General features: G+C 45.4%; 1 protein-coding gene across 6 annotated transcripts in view; it reads right to left on the bottom strand.

The window, feature by feature from the left end:
* Positions 1-15,386, bottom strand: part of LOC121571218 (H(+)/Cl(-) exchange transporter 3) — a 58,368-nt gene that overhangs the window by 20,767 nt on the left and 22,215 nt on the right. For 4 of the 6 annotated variants that reach the window (XM_041882556.2, XM_045221846.1, XM_045221847.1 and 1 more), the window contains one exon: positions 117-277. In XM_041882556.2, coding sequence (XP_041738490.2) covers positions 117-277 — 161 coding nt within the window. Of the gene's footprint in view, positions 1-116; positions 278-11,891; positions 12,151-15,386 lie in introns of those variants that run through there. The other 2 variants (XM_045221845.1, XM_045221849.1) reach the window with 2 other exon arrangements.

Below are 15,386 nucleotides of genomic sequence, written 5' to 3'. Positions count from 1 at the left end.
ATGCTAAATGACTAAAATGTTATCTATCTATAAAATGCATTGCATCAGAGCCACAGGGTGTACAGACTTTATTTTCTTAAAGTAGCCTAGTTTATAAATGTAAATGTTGTCCTCACCTTGCGGTGGCGTTCCCGGTCTTTGCACTTCTCCCGGACCCAGTCGATGGTGTGGAAGTCATCATAGGTGCCGACCCCTGGGATGGGCTCCTCCAGGAAGTCCAGCAGGTGGGTGGTGCTACTCACCACCCCACCCCCGTTAGACATGACGTAGTTAGATCCTACAGGAGAGAGAGCGGGCGCGAGTCAGTGAGCAAGTTCTCGTGAGAGACAATCAATGGTGGAGTACTAGCTCGCTGACAGATTGCTAGAAGTCTGGATGGGACAAATGCTGCTACGAATAAGCCATCTGGGTCAGACAATGATGTAACAATCTTCCCAGTCAGTCTCCACCGAGAAACCCAGGTGAAAAGAGGCAACAGTAACAGCATCAGAGAAAACCTCCCAATCTTTGACTAACATAGTCATATCAGACAAGGGAGATATGATTCCCCCCACCCCCTGACAAAGACCCACAACAGCAGTCAAAACACTGCTACTGTACATAGAAACCCACCAGCAGAGGCCTAAACAACAGTGTGTTGAAACCTTTTCTCCTTTCTTCTCACATGATAATCATCCCTTAAATCATATTATGCCAACCCCAGTTCCATCTTTATTTTTTACACTGTGTGCTTCAGCCTGGAAGCACTAAATATCTGCTCCATTATCTGACCCATTAGGAACACACTGCAAAGCACTGCACATGCTGCTGGCTTATGAAAATGAGTGAGATTGCACATTGGGGGAAACCCCATCCATCCATCTGTTGGCTGCTGCATCTCAAATCAGAGCCAGACATGGTGGAGAGAGACTAACTGCTGTACACACACCGCCCGTTATAATCAGGTAGCCTGATCGGCTTTACTCCCTCAGTCCCAAGCACTCTGAGTAGACCTGCTGCTCACAGCCATAGAGGTGCAGTTGCAGACTTTCAATGGCAGATTGAACACAGAGAGTAGAAACTGAAGCTTAGCCAGGTCTCTACATTTCCTTTCAACTAATCACTCACTGGTAATAGAGATTAGACTCAAAACAGTAGTTCATTCAAGTTCTAAATATGTCCTTCAAAAGGGCCGTTCTGGTTTAAACATTAAAGGAGAATGTTTACTTACAAGTCTGTGAGGGTTTTCTTCCTCGAAACTCGTTTCACAATCTCTGATAACAGTTCCCCATAAAAATAGGCACAAGGACATGAGGGCCTTCCTACGGTCACATGGTTATGTGTACACTACAGGCTGTGCCGTAGTAAGAATGTGGCAGGGGAAACAGAGGCACAGTGGTAGTGTGACTGTGAAGTGAACACTGGCCAAGGATTACAACACTGACTGCACCAGTCTGCCATTTTTGTTCGTCTTGGATGTAGGCACAGATTTTCAGTTCACCATAATAAGGGATTGGAACACAACTTTGGTCACCCTTCTAGTGTGATCAGTTAATCTTTGTAAAAGCACAGAATACGTAGCAATATTGCATTCCAATACAGAAATTGGCAACCAAAACGTATGTTTCAACTGCCAGAGATGCCTGATAGAAAAAAAATGGTTGTCTGTAAAAAATAAAATAATAGATCATCTGTTAAAAAATATATAATCCAATATCATGATTACATTAATTCATTCAGATAGTAACAATAATCAAGAACGATCATTGCTAATGCCAGATGTCCCAAATCCAGTGAGGTCCGGCTGTGCTGGTTAGAAGCAGCGCATCAGAGCATCTAAAGGGGACAGTTAAATAGCTTCTACTAGCTGGCTGACTCGCACACACGCCACAGACAGACAGAAGCAGAGATAGAGAAGAGCCCTTAGGCCACCTCTGCTCCATCTCTATTAATCTGTTACAGCACTACAACTCAAATGGGCAGCCAACCACCATTTTGAAAAAGGTCATCTCTGCTGTGGATGTGATGGAAATAAACAATGCCACAGTAAAATACATATATTCAGCACATAGTCGTCATAAAGATGTGTCTTTAAAAAGTAAGTGCTTTATCTAACATTGTTTCACAGTATTCTCAGAATGATAGGGATTACATATTACTTTTTCAAAAGCACAGAGACAGATCTACATTCATGTCAACTTTCCACACAACTCTGCCAAAAAATGTAACTCTGACAACTGTACAAGGGTGTGGGAATTCATCCAGGAAAGAACAAAGTCACTATTGTGTCCAAAAACAAAGTAAAAAAATTATGCTTTCGTCTCCTCAAGTTTGGGGTAAATAATTGGGGGGCATGCATGAAATTACAGCCATTCTTTGTTGTGCAAATTCTTCTATTCTGCTCACTGATACACAGTACAGTGTATTGTGTATTTTTCCAGGGCAATATTTTTCCTGAGATAGAGAAATACAAAAATGTCTCTCCACGGCAAAATGTGTAGAATTACAGGAAATTAGCTGGAAAACTGCACATTTCTCTCTGCCCCATGGCAAAATGAGTAGAATTGCCTGAACTTAGTTATAAAATAGAAATATATTCTCTCCACCCCATGGCAAAATGTGTAAAATAGTAGCAAACCTGCTTTAAACCGGCAACATTCTCTCTACGCCCCATGTCAAAATGTTTAAAATTGCAGGAAATTAACTCTAAAACATCAATGTTTTCTCTCCGCTGTCAAGAGGTGGACCGCTAAAATGTTTTGATCAAATTATCCATACCCAACAAAATGTCCCTTAGGGAGCCTGACTGCAAGTGTGGGTATGGATGTGACCCGAGAGCCACTGCAGCCAATCATGATGAGTTCAGATTTTTTGTGGCCCCCACCCATATCAAAGTTGCCCATCATTGGCCTATAGTGTAGTACAATGTCCATTGTCGAATAGAAAGTACTAGTACACTAACATAACCATATTTAACTGGAGAAAAAAAAAATCTGCAGAAGGTGGATGCTATGCTAGTTCAGGGTACAAATGAATGTGATTCAATTATGATGATGATCCATGGTTTGCTGACCATCATAACCATTCTCCATTGGCAAGCGGTCAGGGACACACCACTTGTGTGTACCTGCCAGCAATGTGTGATATCGTGCAGGGGTTTGTTAGTGAGGATGGCATATACTCACAAGGACTGTTTAACACAACCATGTTATGACCATGTCATCCAGGGGCTAACAGTGTGTGGCTTGGCACAGTTGTCAGAATGACATCAAGTGAGTGCAATAAAACTGTTTTTAATTAAGCCTAGGGTTAGCCTATAACAAAATAAGGATATCATTATAAATGCTAGGAGACAAGGTGCTAACTGCTAGGCTAACATTAAATATTAGAAACCTGGGACTGATTTTATCTCAAAGCTCTAACACTGGTGAATGATTAGTCACATCTAATGTGGCTCTAGGGTGAAGGGAGCACACAGGGAAGAGCAAACAAGGAAGTTAACAAAATGAATGTTACCTGTTAGCCTATTAGTTACGTTACAGCCTTATTCTAAAATGGATAACATAGATCTTTTCCCTCATCAATCTATACACAATACCCCATAAAGACAATGTGAAAAACAGGTTTTTAGAATTTTTGCAAATGTATTAAAAATAAACAAATAAAAATCTTATTTACATAAGTATTCAGACCCTTTGCTAGGAGACTTGAAATTGAGCTCAGGTGCATCCTGGAGTGGTGTAAAGCTCGTCGCCACTGGAGCAGTGGAAAAATGTCTAAAAAACAGTTTTTGCTCTGTCATTATGGGGTATTGTGTGAAGATTGATGAGGGGAAAAAACTATTTAATCAATTTTAGAATAAGGCTGTAACGTAAGAACATTTGGAAAAAGTCAAGGGGGTTGAATACTTTCCAAATGCACTGTATATACACAAAAGTATGTGGACACCCCTTCAAATTAGTGGATTATACTATTTCAGCCACACCCGTTGCTTACAGGTGTATACAATTGAGCACACACCCATGCAATCTCCATAGACAAACATTGGCAGTAGAATGGCCTTACTGAAGAGCTCAGTGACCTTCAACGTGGCACCGTCACAGGATGCCACCTTTCCAACAAGTCAGTCGTCAAATGTCTGCCCTGCTAAAGCTGCCCCGGCAACTGTAAGTGCTGTTATTGTGAAATGAAAAGGTCTAGGAGCAACAACGGCTCAGCCGCGAAGTAGTAGGCCCCACAAGCCCACAGAACGGGTCCGCCATGGACTGAAGCACATAGCACGTAAAAATAGTCTTGTCTCGGTTGCAACACTCACTACAGAGTTCCAAACTGCCTCTGGAAGCAATGTCAGCACAATAACTGTTCCTCGGGAGCTTCAAGAAACGGGTTTCCATGGCCGAGCAGCCGCACACAAGCCTATGCCAAGCGTCGGCTGGAGAGGTGTAAAGCTAGCCGCCATTGGACTCTGGAACAGTGGAAACGAGTTCTCTGGAGTGATGAATCATGCTTCACCATCTGGCAGTCCGATGGACGAATCTGGGTTTGGCGGATGCCAGGAGAACGCCACCTGCCCGAATGCATAGTGCCAACTCTAAAGTTTGGTGGAGGAGGAATAATGGTCCGGGCTGTTTTTCATGGTTCGGCCTAGGCCCCTTAGTTCCAGTGAAGGGAAATCTTAAAGCTAAAGCATACAATGACATTCTAGACGATTCTGTGCTTCCAACTTTATGGCAACAGTTTGGGGAAGGCCCTTTTCTGTTTCAGCATGACAATGCCCCCATGTACAAAGCGAGGTCCATACAGAAATGTGTGGAATCAGTGCCTGACCTCACTAATGCTCGTGGCTGAATGGAAGTCCCCGCAGCAATGTTACAACATCTTCCCAGAAGAGTGGAGGCTGTTATATCAGCAAAGGGGGACCAACTCGATATTAATGCCCATGATTTTGAAATGAGATGTACGAAGAGCAGGTGTCCACATACGTTTGGTCATGTAGTGTATCTTATAATGGCTTTCTGACAGAAGTCAAAGAGCTCTGGATGAGTTATCTGTAGAGCTGCCATTTTTTCCCTGTGCTTCCTACTAGTGTTTTTTTCCCATCATCCAATCTGCATCGTGTACACATTCCTTCAGAAAAGCATGCATCACAAATTTGTTCATTTGAACAATTTCTCTTGTTCACTTTCGCTTGTAAATGTCCACACTCACCGAACATGACATTCGGTAACTACTAGCTATGCTTGTATAACTTTATGAGCTGGATTTGCCTGTCTTGCAATTAGTTCAGTTTTCACTCGTTAGCATTTAGTTAACAGTGTCTATGTGATTCGCTATTAGTTTGTGGAACTTTTGTTAGCATTCTGGTAATAGAGGCCCAATGGGCTTTTCTTGCATTTTTATAGCCACCTTGTGTGCTATGCCAGTAATGCCGTAAATCCCGGTATGAGAAAAGGACAGTATGACAATATGAAAATCTGGATACCGCCCAAGCCTAGAAGAAACAATTTAATTCACTCTCCATAATCCCATGCTGCCAGTGCCAGCCCATAGCCAAATGTTTAGCTATTTAGCTAATGTTAGCACATTACCTAGCTAGCACAACATAGCGATCTTAGGACACTGCACTAACTTAGCAGCTAATATAGACAGCTGTTTCATGGACACTAGCTAATTCTTTGTTATTTAATTATAATGTCAACACTAGCTACAGTTGTTAGCTATCTTGGAGGAAGTATTTATTGTTGTGTGCGTTGCGTCTGTGCACGTAGCAAGCTACCATCGCATAGCCTACATTGCATATGAAGTGTGACTGGCTCACCATGTATGTACAGAGAAAATGCCCTCTTTTCAACAAAAACACTTTGTTGGTTCATGCTCGCTGATTGGCTCAAAGTCAAGTTGTTGGCCACTGATGAGCATTGCAATTCCACAAGTACAATCGGTAGGTTCGTCACTACCGGGTTGGCACGCATCAGGTACCGCTTTTGTTCTAGCAAGAGAAGGAACGGCCTCCCCACTGTGATAAGCACATATCGGCAGACTATTGGCAATGAGATTCTCGATGTGTTTCATGCTTTAAAGCCTTATTTCAAAAGGCCCTAGCCAAGCCTTTGAAATATGAAAGCATTGGGCTATATCAAGTCCTTTGATGTAGACCTATACGTGTAAGAGAGAAGTAGGCCTAGGCAAGCTCTCATTGAGCAGGGAGAACTACAGTAGATGAATGGCTTTCATCTGGCAGTGTTTCCCTTCCTGAGGAAGACCAACGGGAAATTATTTGTTCTTGTACAGTCAGCTAAAACACAGCTTGAGTCCCAAGTGGCGACCTACTTCCTATATACTGCACTATTTTTGACAGGGCTCTGGTCAAAAGTCGTGCACTGTTGTAGGGAATAGGGTGCCATTTGGGACGCAGGGCACAGTCTCACCCAGCCAGAGCAGTCAGCCAGTCAGTTGGATATTATCACCTCCAACCAACCTGATTTGTGAGTGACCCACAGTCTGTGCTGGCAGGGGGAGAGGAGGAGGAGGAGGAGGAGGCAGAGGAGGAGGAGGAGGAGGCGGAGGAGGAGGGGGAACTGGAGAAGGAGGAGGAGATGATGAGTCAGATATGATGACTGGACTCTATATGGAGGTTGGGTTTCAAGCCACAGCGCGTAGAGCTGGTACGGTGGTGACCAGGTAGGTGCGTAGTGTGGGTGAGGGTGACGTCCGAATTAGATAGAGGTGGACAGTGAATTGGTCTTTGGGACCCTTATAACAGGTTGCTCCTCTTGATGGTAAGATTATTGCTTCATTATGTGGAGGAGTGGATGGTTTGGAGGGTTTTACTGTAGATTGTCACACAGTAGGCTGACACACAGCATCCAGCTGAATGACACTATAGAAACAGAAGCCTACAGGGACTGATTCAACCACAACAGCGACATGGATCAACGAGTTCACAGCACACGCGCACACACCTTGTGTGTTCAGGTTCTACACGCCGATAAAGTGTGACCATTCAGTGTGAGCGCTTAGTGCACACAGGCGCTTACTGTGCATTAATGCAGAATCAGGCTACTCCAGCACTACAGTCCTGCAAATCAGATCAAGGAGCTTCAGTTTAGCAACAGGACTGACTGGGGCTGGAGACCAGTAGGCTAATACTAACCCTGGCCTGCACCAGGCTGCTAAGGGAATACCATGTGGCTGAAAGGAAGGCAGTGAGAGAGAAAGCGAGAGTAGAAAATAGAGAGAGAGAGAATATATTTATTTTTTTATATCCAAGAATCAGAGCAGCAGACACTCCTTCAAATGAGGAAATACCATGGTTGAACATGTCCAATGGTATAACTACCTGGGACTAAAAATCTGTGCCTCTGGTGGATTTGGTCTGGCAGTGAATGCACTAAAAGAAAAAGCCTGCAAAGCATTTTACTCCATAAAAAGACAATTCTGGTGCAAAATATTAAAGTGTAATTTTACCAATTGCGAGCAAGAGGAGAGAGCGAGCGAGCGAGAGGAGAGAGCGAGAAAGAGGAGAGAGAGAGAGAGAGAGAGAGCAAGAGGAGAGAGAGCGAGAGAGAGAGCAGAGAGAGAGGAGAGAGCGAGAGGAGAGAGAGGAGAGCGAGAGGAGAGAGAGGAGAGCGAGATGAGAGAGGAGAGAGTGAGAGGAGAGAGAGAGCGGAGAGGAGCGAGAGAGCAAGAGAGAGAGCGAGAGGAGAGAGAGCAAGAGAGAGCAAGAGCGAGCAAGAGGAGAAGCGAGAGATGAGAGAGCGAGCGAGAAGAGAGAGAGAGCAAGGAGCGAGAGGAGAGAGAGAGCAAGGAGCGAGAGGAGAGAACAAGGAGTGAGAGAGCGAGAGGAGAGCGAGAGCAAGGAGCGAGAGGAGAGAGAGAGCGAGAGAAGAAGAGAGCGAGCGAGAGAGCGAGAGGAGAAGAGAGCTAGCGAAATGAGAGGAGAGAACAAAAATACTCAAAAATAAATATTCCTATCCAAATCTGGGGCAAAATATTCAAGTGTAATTTTACCAATTGCGAGCGAGAGGAGAGAGCGAGAGAGAGCGAGAGAGAGAGCGAGCGAGGAGAGAGAGCGAGCGAGCGAGAGGAGAGAGAGAGCGAGCGAGCGAGAGAGAGAGCGAGAGGAGAGAGAGAACGAGAGAAGAGAGCGAGAAGAGAGCGAGGAGAGTGAGCGAGCGAGAGGAGAGAGAGTGAGAGGAGAGTGAGCGAGCGAGAGGCGAGAGAGCGAGAGAAGAGAGCGAGAGAGCGAGAGAAGAGAGCGAGAGAGCGAGAGAAGAGAGCGATGAGAGAGAACGAACGAGAGGAGAGAGAGCGAGAGGAGAGTGAGCGAGCGAGAGGAGAGTGAGCGAGCGAGCGGAGAGAACGAGCGAGAGGAGAGAACGAGCGAGAGGAGACAGCGAGCGAGAGGAGACAGCGAGCACGAGAGGAGAGAGGGCGCGAGAGGAGAGAGGGTGCGAGAGGAGAGAGGGCGCGAGAGGAGAGAGAGAGGGAGAAGAGAGCGAGAGGAGAGTGCGAGCGAGAGGAGAGTGCGAGCGAGAGGAGAGCGAGCGGAGAGCCCAAGGGCGAGAGCGAGCGGAGAAGAGAAGAGAGCGAGCGAGAGAGCGAGAGATGAGAGAGAGCGCAAGATGAGAGAGAGCGCAAGATGAGACAGAGGAGAGGAGAGAACAAGGAGCGAGAGAGAGCGAGAGAGGAGAGAGAGCAAGGATCGAGAGGAGAGAGCGTGAGAGGAGAGAGCGCGAGAGGAGAGAGCGAGCGGAGAGCACGAGAGAGCGAGGGCGAGAGAGAGCGCGAGAGAGCGAGTGGAAAAGAGAGCGAGCGAGAGAGCAAGATGAGAGAGAGGAGAGAGCGAGATGAGAGAGAGGAGAGAGCGAGCGAGAGAGAGGGAGATGAGAGGAGAGAGCGTGAGAGGAGAGAGCGAGCGAGCGAGAGCGCAAGATGAGATAGTGCGAGATGAGAGAGCGAAATGAGAGAGCGCGAGATGAGAGCGAGCGCGAGAGGAGAGCGAGCGAAAGGAGAGAGAGGGAATCCTTTGGCAGTGTCTTTTGTCTCTGCTCATTCAGCATGGGAATCTAATGAACAAGAGGAATACGCCAACACGTGCACACACACTCTTATCTCAGATATACAGACAGGGACGTACCCTAACATACACACACACTCAAAGGAGCTCAACCGTGAACTGAAAGTGGATGGAATAGGGCTGATGTTAGGTTGTTTTCTTATCTTTTGAGCTGAAGTCAAATCAGCCAACAATGTGACGTGGTAGGTTATGTTAAAGGCAAGCATATTATTCAGTGCGGGGCCATAAATAGCTTAGGCCTTAGGGATGATTGCACAACATATTAGCTAACTGAAAGAAGGACCCAGGATATATCTACATAATATTGAATCATTGAATCCTATTGAAAATGTATAGGTTTTGCACAAGTAATGTAAAAGTAGATGCTTTATAGATGTTAGAGTGTGTGTGTGTGTGTGTGTGTGTGTGTGTGTGTGTGACTGTGCAGAATGAGGTGTATTGACTAGTGAGACAAAGCAGACATCACTACTGATCTATCCAACAGGTCCTCCTCCCCATCACTGAAACACTGTTGCATGTTAAATGGATCTGCACCATGCTGACTAACATCTAGAAGCTGTTATAGAGGTGTTCCTACACACACACACATGCAGACATGCACACTTCTCACACATACACAAACCTGTACAGTGAGGGGGAAATGTATTTGATCTCCTGCTGATTTTGTACGTTTGCCCACTGACAAAGACATGATCAGTCTATAATTTTAATGGTAGGTTTATTTGAACAGTGAGAGACAGAATAACAACAAAAAAATCCAGAAAGACGCATGTCAAAAATGTTATAAATTGATTTGCATTTTAATGACGGAAATAAGTATTTGACCCCTCTGCAAAACATGACTTAGTACTTGGTGGCAATACCCTTGTTGGCAATCACAGAGGTCAGACGTTTCTTGTAGTTGGCCACCAGGTTTGCACACATCTCAGGAGGGATTTTGTTCCACTCCTCTTTGCAGATCTTCTCCAAGTCATTAAGGTTTTGAGGCTGACGTTTGGCAACTCGAACCTTCAGCTCCCTCCACAGATTTTCTATGTGATTAAGGTCTGGAGACTGGCTAGGCTACTCCAGGACCTTAATGTGCTTCTTCTTGAGCCGCTCCTTTGTTGACTTGGCCGTGTGTTTTGGGTCATTGTCATGCTGGAATACCCATCCACGACCCATTTTCAATGTCCTGGCTGAGGGAAGGAGGTTCTCACCCAAGATTTGACGGTACATGGCCCCGTCCATCGTCCCTTTGATGCAGTGAAGTTATCCTGTCCCCTTAGCAGAAAAACACCCCCAAAGAATAATGTTTCCACCTCCATGTTTGACGGTGGGGATGGTGTTCTTGGGGTCATAGGCAGCATTCCTCCTCCTCCAAACACGGCGAGTTGAGTTGATGCCAAAGAGCTCAATTTTGGTCTCATTTGACCACAACACTTTCACCCAGTTCTCCTCTGAATCATTCAGATGTTCATTGGCAAACTTCAGACTGTACTTCCCTGTATATGTGCTTTCTTGAGCAGGGGGACCTTGCGGGCGCTGCAGGATTTCAGTCCTTCACGGCGTAGTGTGTTACCAATTGTTTTCTTGGTGACTATGGTCCCAGCTGCCTTGAGATCATTGACAAGATCCTCCCGTGTAGTACAAAATCAGCAGGGGATCAAATACTTTTTTCCCTCACTGTATAAGTCACACACGTACACACAGACATGCACACCACAGCTTATTCTAAGAGAATCAAGATGGAGGCAGTGGCACACATTGCTCCTCCTCTGCCATTTATTGATTCTACGATCTCAGCTAAGCCCTGTGAGAATACAAACCCTGCTAATTCACCACGAAGATAAGACACACACAAACACACAGATAGCGGGTGCCAAGGTTAATCATCGACAAGCAGGTGAATGGATGTAGAATCGCAGCCAGCTAGATAACATTGAGCTGAATCAAATCAGTCAATACTGTGACGTGGTAGGTTATGTTAAAGGAAAGCATATTATTCAGTGCAGGGCCATGAATAGCTTAGGCCTTAGGGATGATTGCACAACATATTAGCTAACTGTGAAAGAAGGACCTAGGATATATCCACATGCTTTATAGATGTTGGTGTGAGTTAGTGTGTGTGCATGACTGTGCAGGATGAGGTGTACTGACTAGTGAGACAAGGCAGACATCACTACTGATATATCCAACAGGTCCTCCTCCCTGTCACTGAAACACTGTTGCATGTTAAATGGATCAGCACCACGCTGAGTAACATCTGGAAGCTGTTATAGAGGTGTTCCTACACACACACACACACACTTCTCACACATACACACACACAAACATGTACAAGGCACACACGTACACACACAGACATGCACGCGCACACACACACATATATTTAACAGCTTATTCTAAGAGAATAAGATGGAGGCAGTTGCACACATTGCTCCTCCTCGGCCATTTATTTATTCTACGATCTCAGCTTAGCCCTGTGAGAATACACACCCTGCTAATTCACCACGAAGATAAGACACACACAAACACACAGATAGCGGGTGCCAAGGTTAATCATCGACGAAGCAGGTGAATGGATGCAGAATGGCAGCCAGCTAGATAACATTGTCTTCCACGCGCACACAAACACACGTTCACCATGACAGTCCTCCTGTCTGACCTAAGTCATAAGCTCCACACCATTTTAGTCTATTATAACAACAGCAGGAAGCTACAGCATTAGATTACCCAGCGCTATGACTCTTATTAACTGTAGCCAGATGGACATATGACAGACAGACCGAACCTCCAACCTCTACTCAAAAGGAAAGGAGGAGGGAGAGGGAAGGGGGGGATCATGGCGTACCTCTTTTAGGCAGCTCCTGCAGGGCGATGCTATCCCCTCCCCCGTCGTAGGGTAGATAGGGGTCGGCCTCGGCTGAGATATCATCCATGGTTGACTGACAGTTGGTCGCTAAACTAATGTTAGCTGTCTCACTGCGTGTTAGCTCCTCGTCGCTAGGCTAACTGCTTATCCGGGAGCAGCCTCCATGTTTTCGAACAGTCACGGAGAGACTTGCTGGCTGTGTGGGTGAGCCAAGCCGAGCTAACGCTGTCTTTTTTCCTCCTCCTTCTTTTCCCCTCCTCCTTCCCCTCCTCCTCCTCCGCCTCTTTCCCCTCCCCCCTCCTCCTCCGCCTCTTTCCCCTCCCCCCTCCTCCTCTTTCCCCTCCCCCCTCCTCCTCCTCCTCCTCTTTCCCCTCCCTCTCCTCTTTCCCCTCCCTCCCTCTCTCTCTTTTTTCTCCTCCCTCCCTCTCTCTCTTTTTCTCCCTCCCTCTCTCTCTTTCTCTCTCTTCACCCTCCCTCTCCACTGCAGCAGCTGACTGCTAAGGAGCTGGTGATGTCATCAGAGGAAAGACGATCGATCGCGCGACGAGCTGCAAGCTTGGTTGGTTGGTTGCTAGGGGTGACGACTGTCTGAGCCCTAACTGGGCTGGGGGGAGAGGGAGGAGAGATAATGGTTAAGAATGCAGAGTGATCAGGCCAGGCTGGCAGAGCCTATTGAAAGGTGTGCGGGTCGGTCTGTCTGATGCATAATATTAGTACTCGGCCTAATATGTATTAATTAACGAAGAATAAAGGGCTGTGGTATACAGTAGCATTTCAGTACTGTAGTCCTACGCCAATATTGATCTGTATTGAACACTATACAGTCAATGACACTATTAATTTGCTGCCTACCATGCATAACTAATTAATATAGGTATTATTGTTAGAAAAACCTGTTTTTCTGCACAATCATCAATAAATGAGTTCAAGAAAACACAATCTTGCATAGAGAAAGAACAGCGTTTGTACAGACACACACCACTGCAGTACTGCTAAAATCAAATGTCATGAAAGCAAAAGCCACAGCAGGGGAGAGAGAGAAAAAGCCAGAACATGGCATTAGCAACCACCATAAACATGTCAGTGAGACCAGTAGTGAGAGACTGACTCTCTTCTTTACCTTCCCCTTTTCACAAACACTTTCTCTCTCTTTCTCTCTCTCCCAGACACACATACACACAAAGGATATGAAACCATTTGTGAGATTTCAGCTATGTGTCATGTAGCAGTACACTGTCACATTTGGCAATGTGCGTACACCAGTGGAGGCTCCTTAGAGGAGGAAGGGGAGGACAATCCACCTCAGTGAATTTCATAAAAATAAAAATGGTATAACACTGAAAAAGTTATCATTTTTAGATGAAACTATCCTAAATATATTCACGTCACCAAATAATTGATTAAAACAAACTGTTTTGCAATGAAGGTCTACAGTAGCCTCAACAGCACTCTGTAGGGTAGCACCATGGTGTAGCCGGAGGACAGCTAGCTTCAGTCCTCCTCTTGGTACATTGACTTCAATACAAAACCTAGGAGGCTCTTGGTTCTCACCCCCTTCCATAGACTTACACAGTAATTATGACAACTTCCGGAGGACGTCCTCCAACCTATCAGAGCTCTTGCAGCATGAACTGACATGTTGTCCACCCAATCAAAGGATCAGAGAATGAATCTAGTACTGAAAGCATAAACTACAGCTAGCTAGCACTGCAGTGCATAACATGTGGTGAGTAGTTGACTCAAAGAGAGAGAAAGACAATAGTTGCACAGTTTTCAACAAAATAATTTCTTCAAAAATGAAGGAGAAGCAAGAGAGAGAGAGAGAGAGATTGTCTTTTTTCCCCACTTACTTAGCTAGCAAATGCAGCTGGCTAGCTTAGTTACTCAAACACCCGGCTCAAACAGAGGGATGCTATGTTAGCTAGCTGGCTATGACTATCCAACACAACAGTGGAACTCTTCCAAGTCAAGGTAAGCTTTTGGTTTTATTAATTTATTGCCACCGGGGCCTGCCACCGGGAATAAAAAATACCTGAATTTGTCCAATAGAAGCTCTTGTTTGCAACTGTTGGACTAATGATTACACCCTAGATAAGCTAGATGCAGGCAAGAGTGTGCAAGGCAGTATTGAATGTGTCACTGTCTGTCATCTCAAATTTTTCTCTTGAGCTGCGTGCACCTACGTTGAAAACTTTCATTCATAGGCTAGGTTGTAGCAACCTCATGATGGGTATAGGATTTTGGCAATGAGGCCCTTTATCTACTTCCCCAGAGTGAGATGAACTCATGGATACCATTTTTATGTCTCTCCGTGCAGTTTGAAGTAAGTAAGAAGTAAGTTGCTAACTAGCATTAGCGCATTGACTGGAAGACTATGGGTATCTGCTGCAATGACTGGAATTCAAGTCATTGTGGTAGCATGCTAGCAGATACCCATAGACTTCCAGTCATTGCGCTAATGTTAGTTAGCATTGGCTCGCGAAACGACCTCCAACTTCCTTCATACTGCAAACATAGACATAAAAATGGTATCCATGAGTTCATCTGACTCTGGGGAAGAAGATAAAGGGCCTCATTGCCAAACTCCCAATGTATTCCTTTGGTGTTGGCACCATCAAACCAACCAACGAAGCCCCTACCTGGCTTTCAGCACTGCTCCTGTTGCTAGGCGACGATAGCACAGGTGATGACTGTTCAACAGAGCACCCAATTAACATAGCACCAGGGTTCTACAAATCTAGAACTACAACCAGTGATGTTTTAATTCCACTGCTCCAATATATGTCCCATTCCTCTATTCTAAGCCTGGGTCAGGTAGTTCCATTCTGTGCCACTACAGAACATTCCCACGGCTGCCTGACATAGTACACCACCTCCACCCCCCAACGCACGGGGCATATAAATAGCACCAAACAGACTGACTGACAGGCAGACAGACAGACAGTCAGGCTAACATACAAACACTGTGTCATGTAGTGTAAAGACAACCCTACAGGAGGAATACTGACAGATACCGGTATTTACACTTCCTGGACTGCCACCAGGCTTATGTTGATTGGACACCAAGCTGCCAAACTGGTTCATGGGAATTTGTCCCTTCACTACCCTGGGCATGTCTGCGCCCAGTTCCTATATAACATGTAGGCGTGTGTATATGAACCACAGTGGAATGGGCTATGGAAAGTGGAGATCCACCTACAGGCAGCACACCTAGATTCTCTGAGAAAGTTTGTAGAATTGGAGATAATGGAGGCCACTAGGCTTGGGCGGTATACCATATACCGGGGTATTTGGAAATAGCCACGGGATGGTTTTTCAATACCGCCAATACCGTTGAAACTATTTATTTAAAGTTTTTCAATACATTTAAGTATATTTGTAACTACCTTTTAAGTAAATACCTGCAATCAACTTTTTTTTTTGGGGGGGGTGGTAGATCAGCTTTAATATTGCAGATAGATTGTGGCTTCCATC

This window comes from Coregonus clupeaformis, chromosome 8 (genome assembly GCF_020615455.1).
Source record: "Coregonus clupeaformis isolate EN_2021a chromosome 8, ASM2061545v1, whole genome shotgun sequence".
Lineage (NCBI taxonomy): Eukaryota > Metazoa > Chordata > Actinopteri > Salmoniformes > Salmonidae > Coregonus > Coregonus clupeaformis.
Note: the sequence above shows the minus strand (reverse complement) of the source record. Positions and strands in the feature narration are given on the sequence as shown.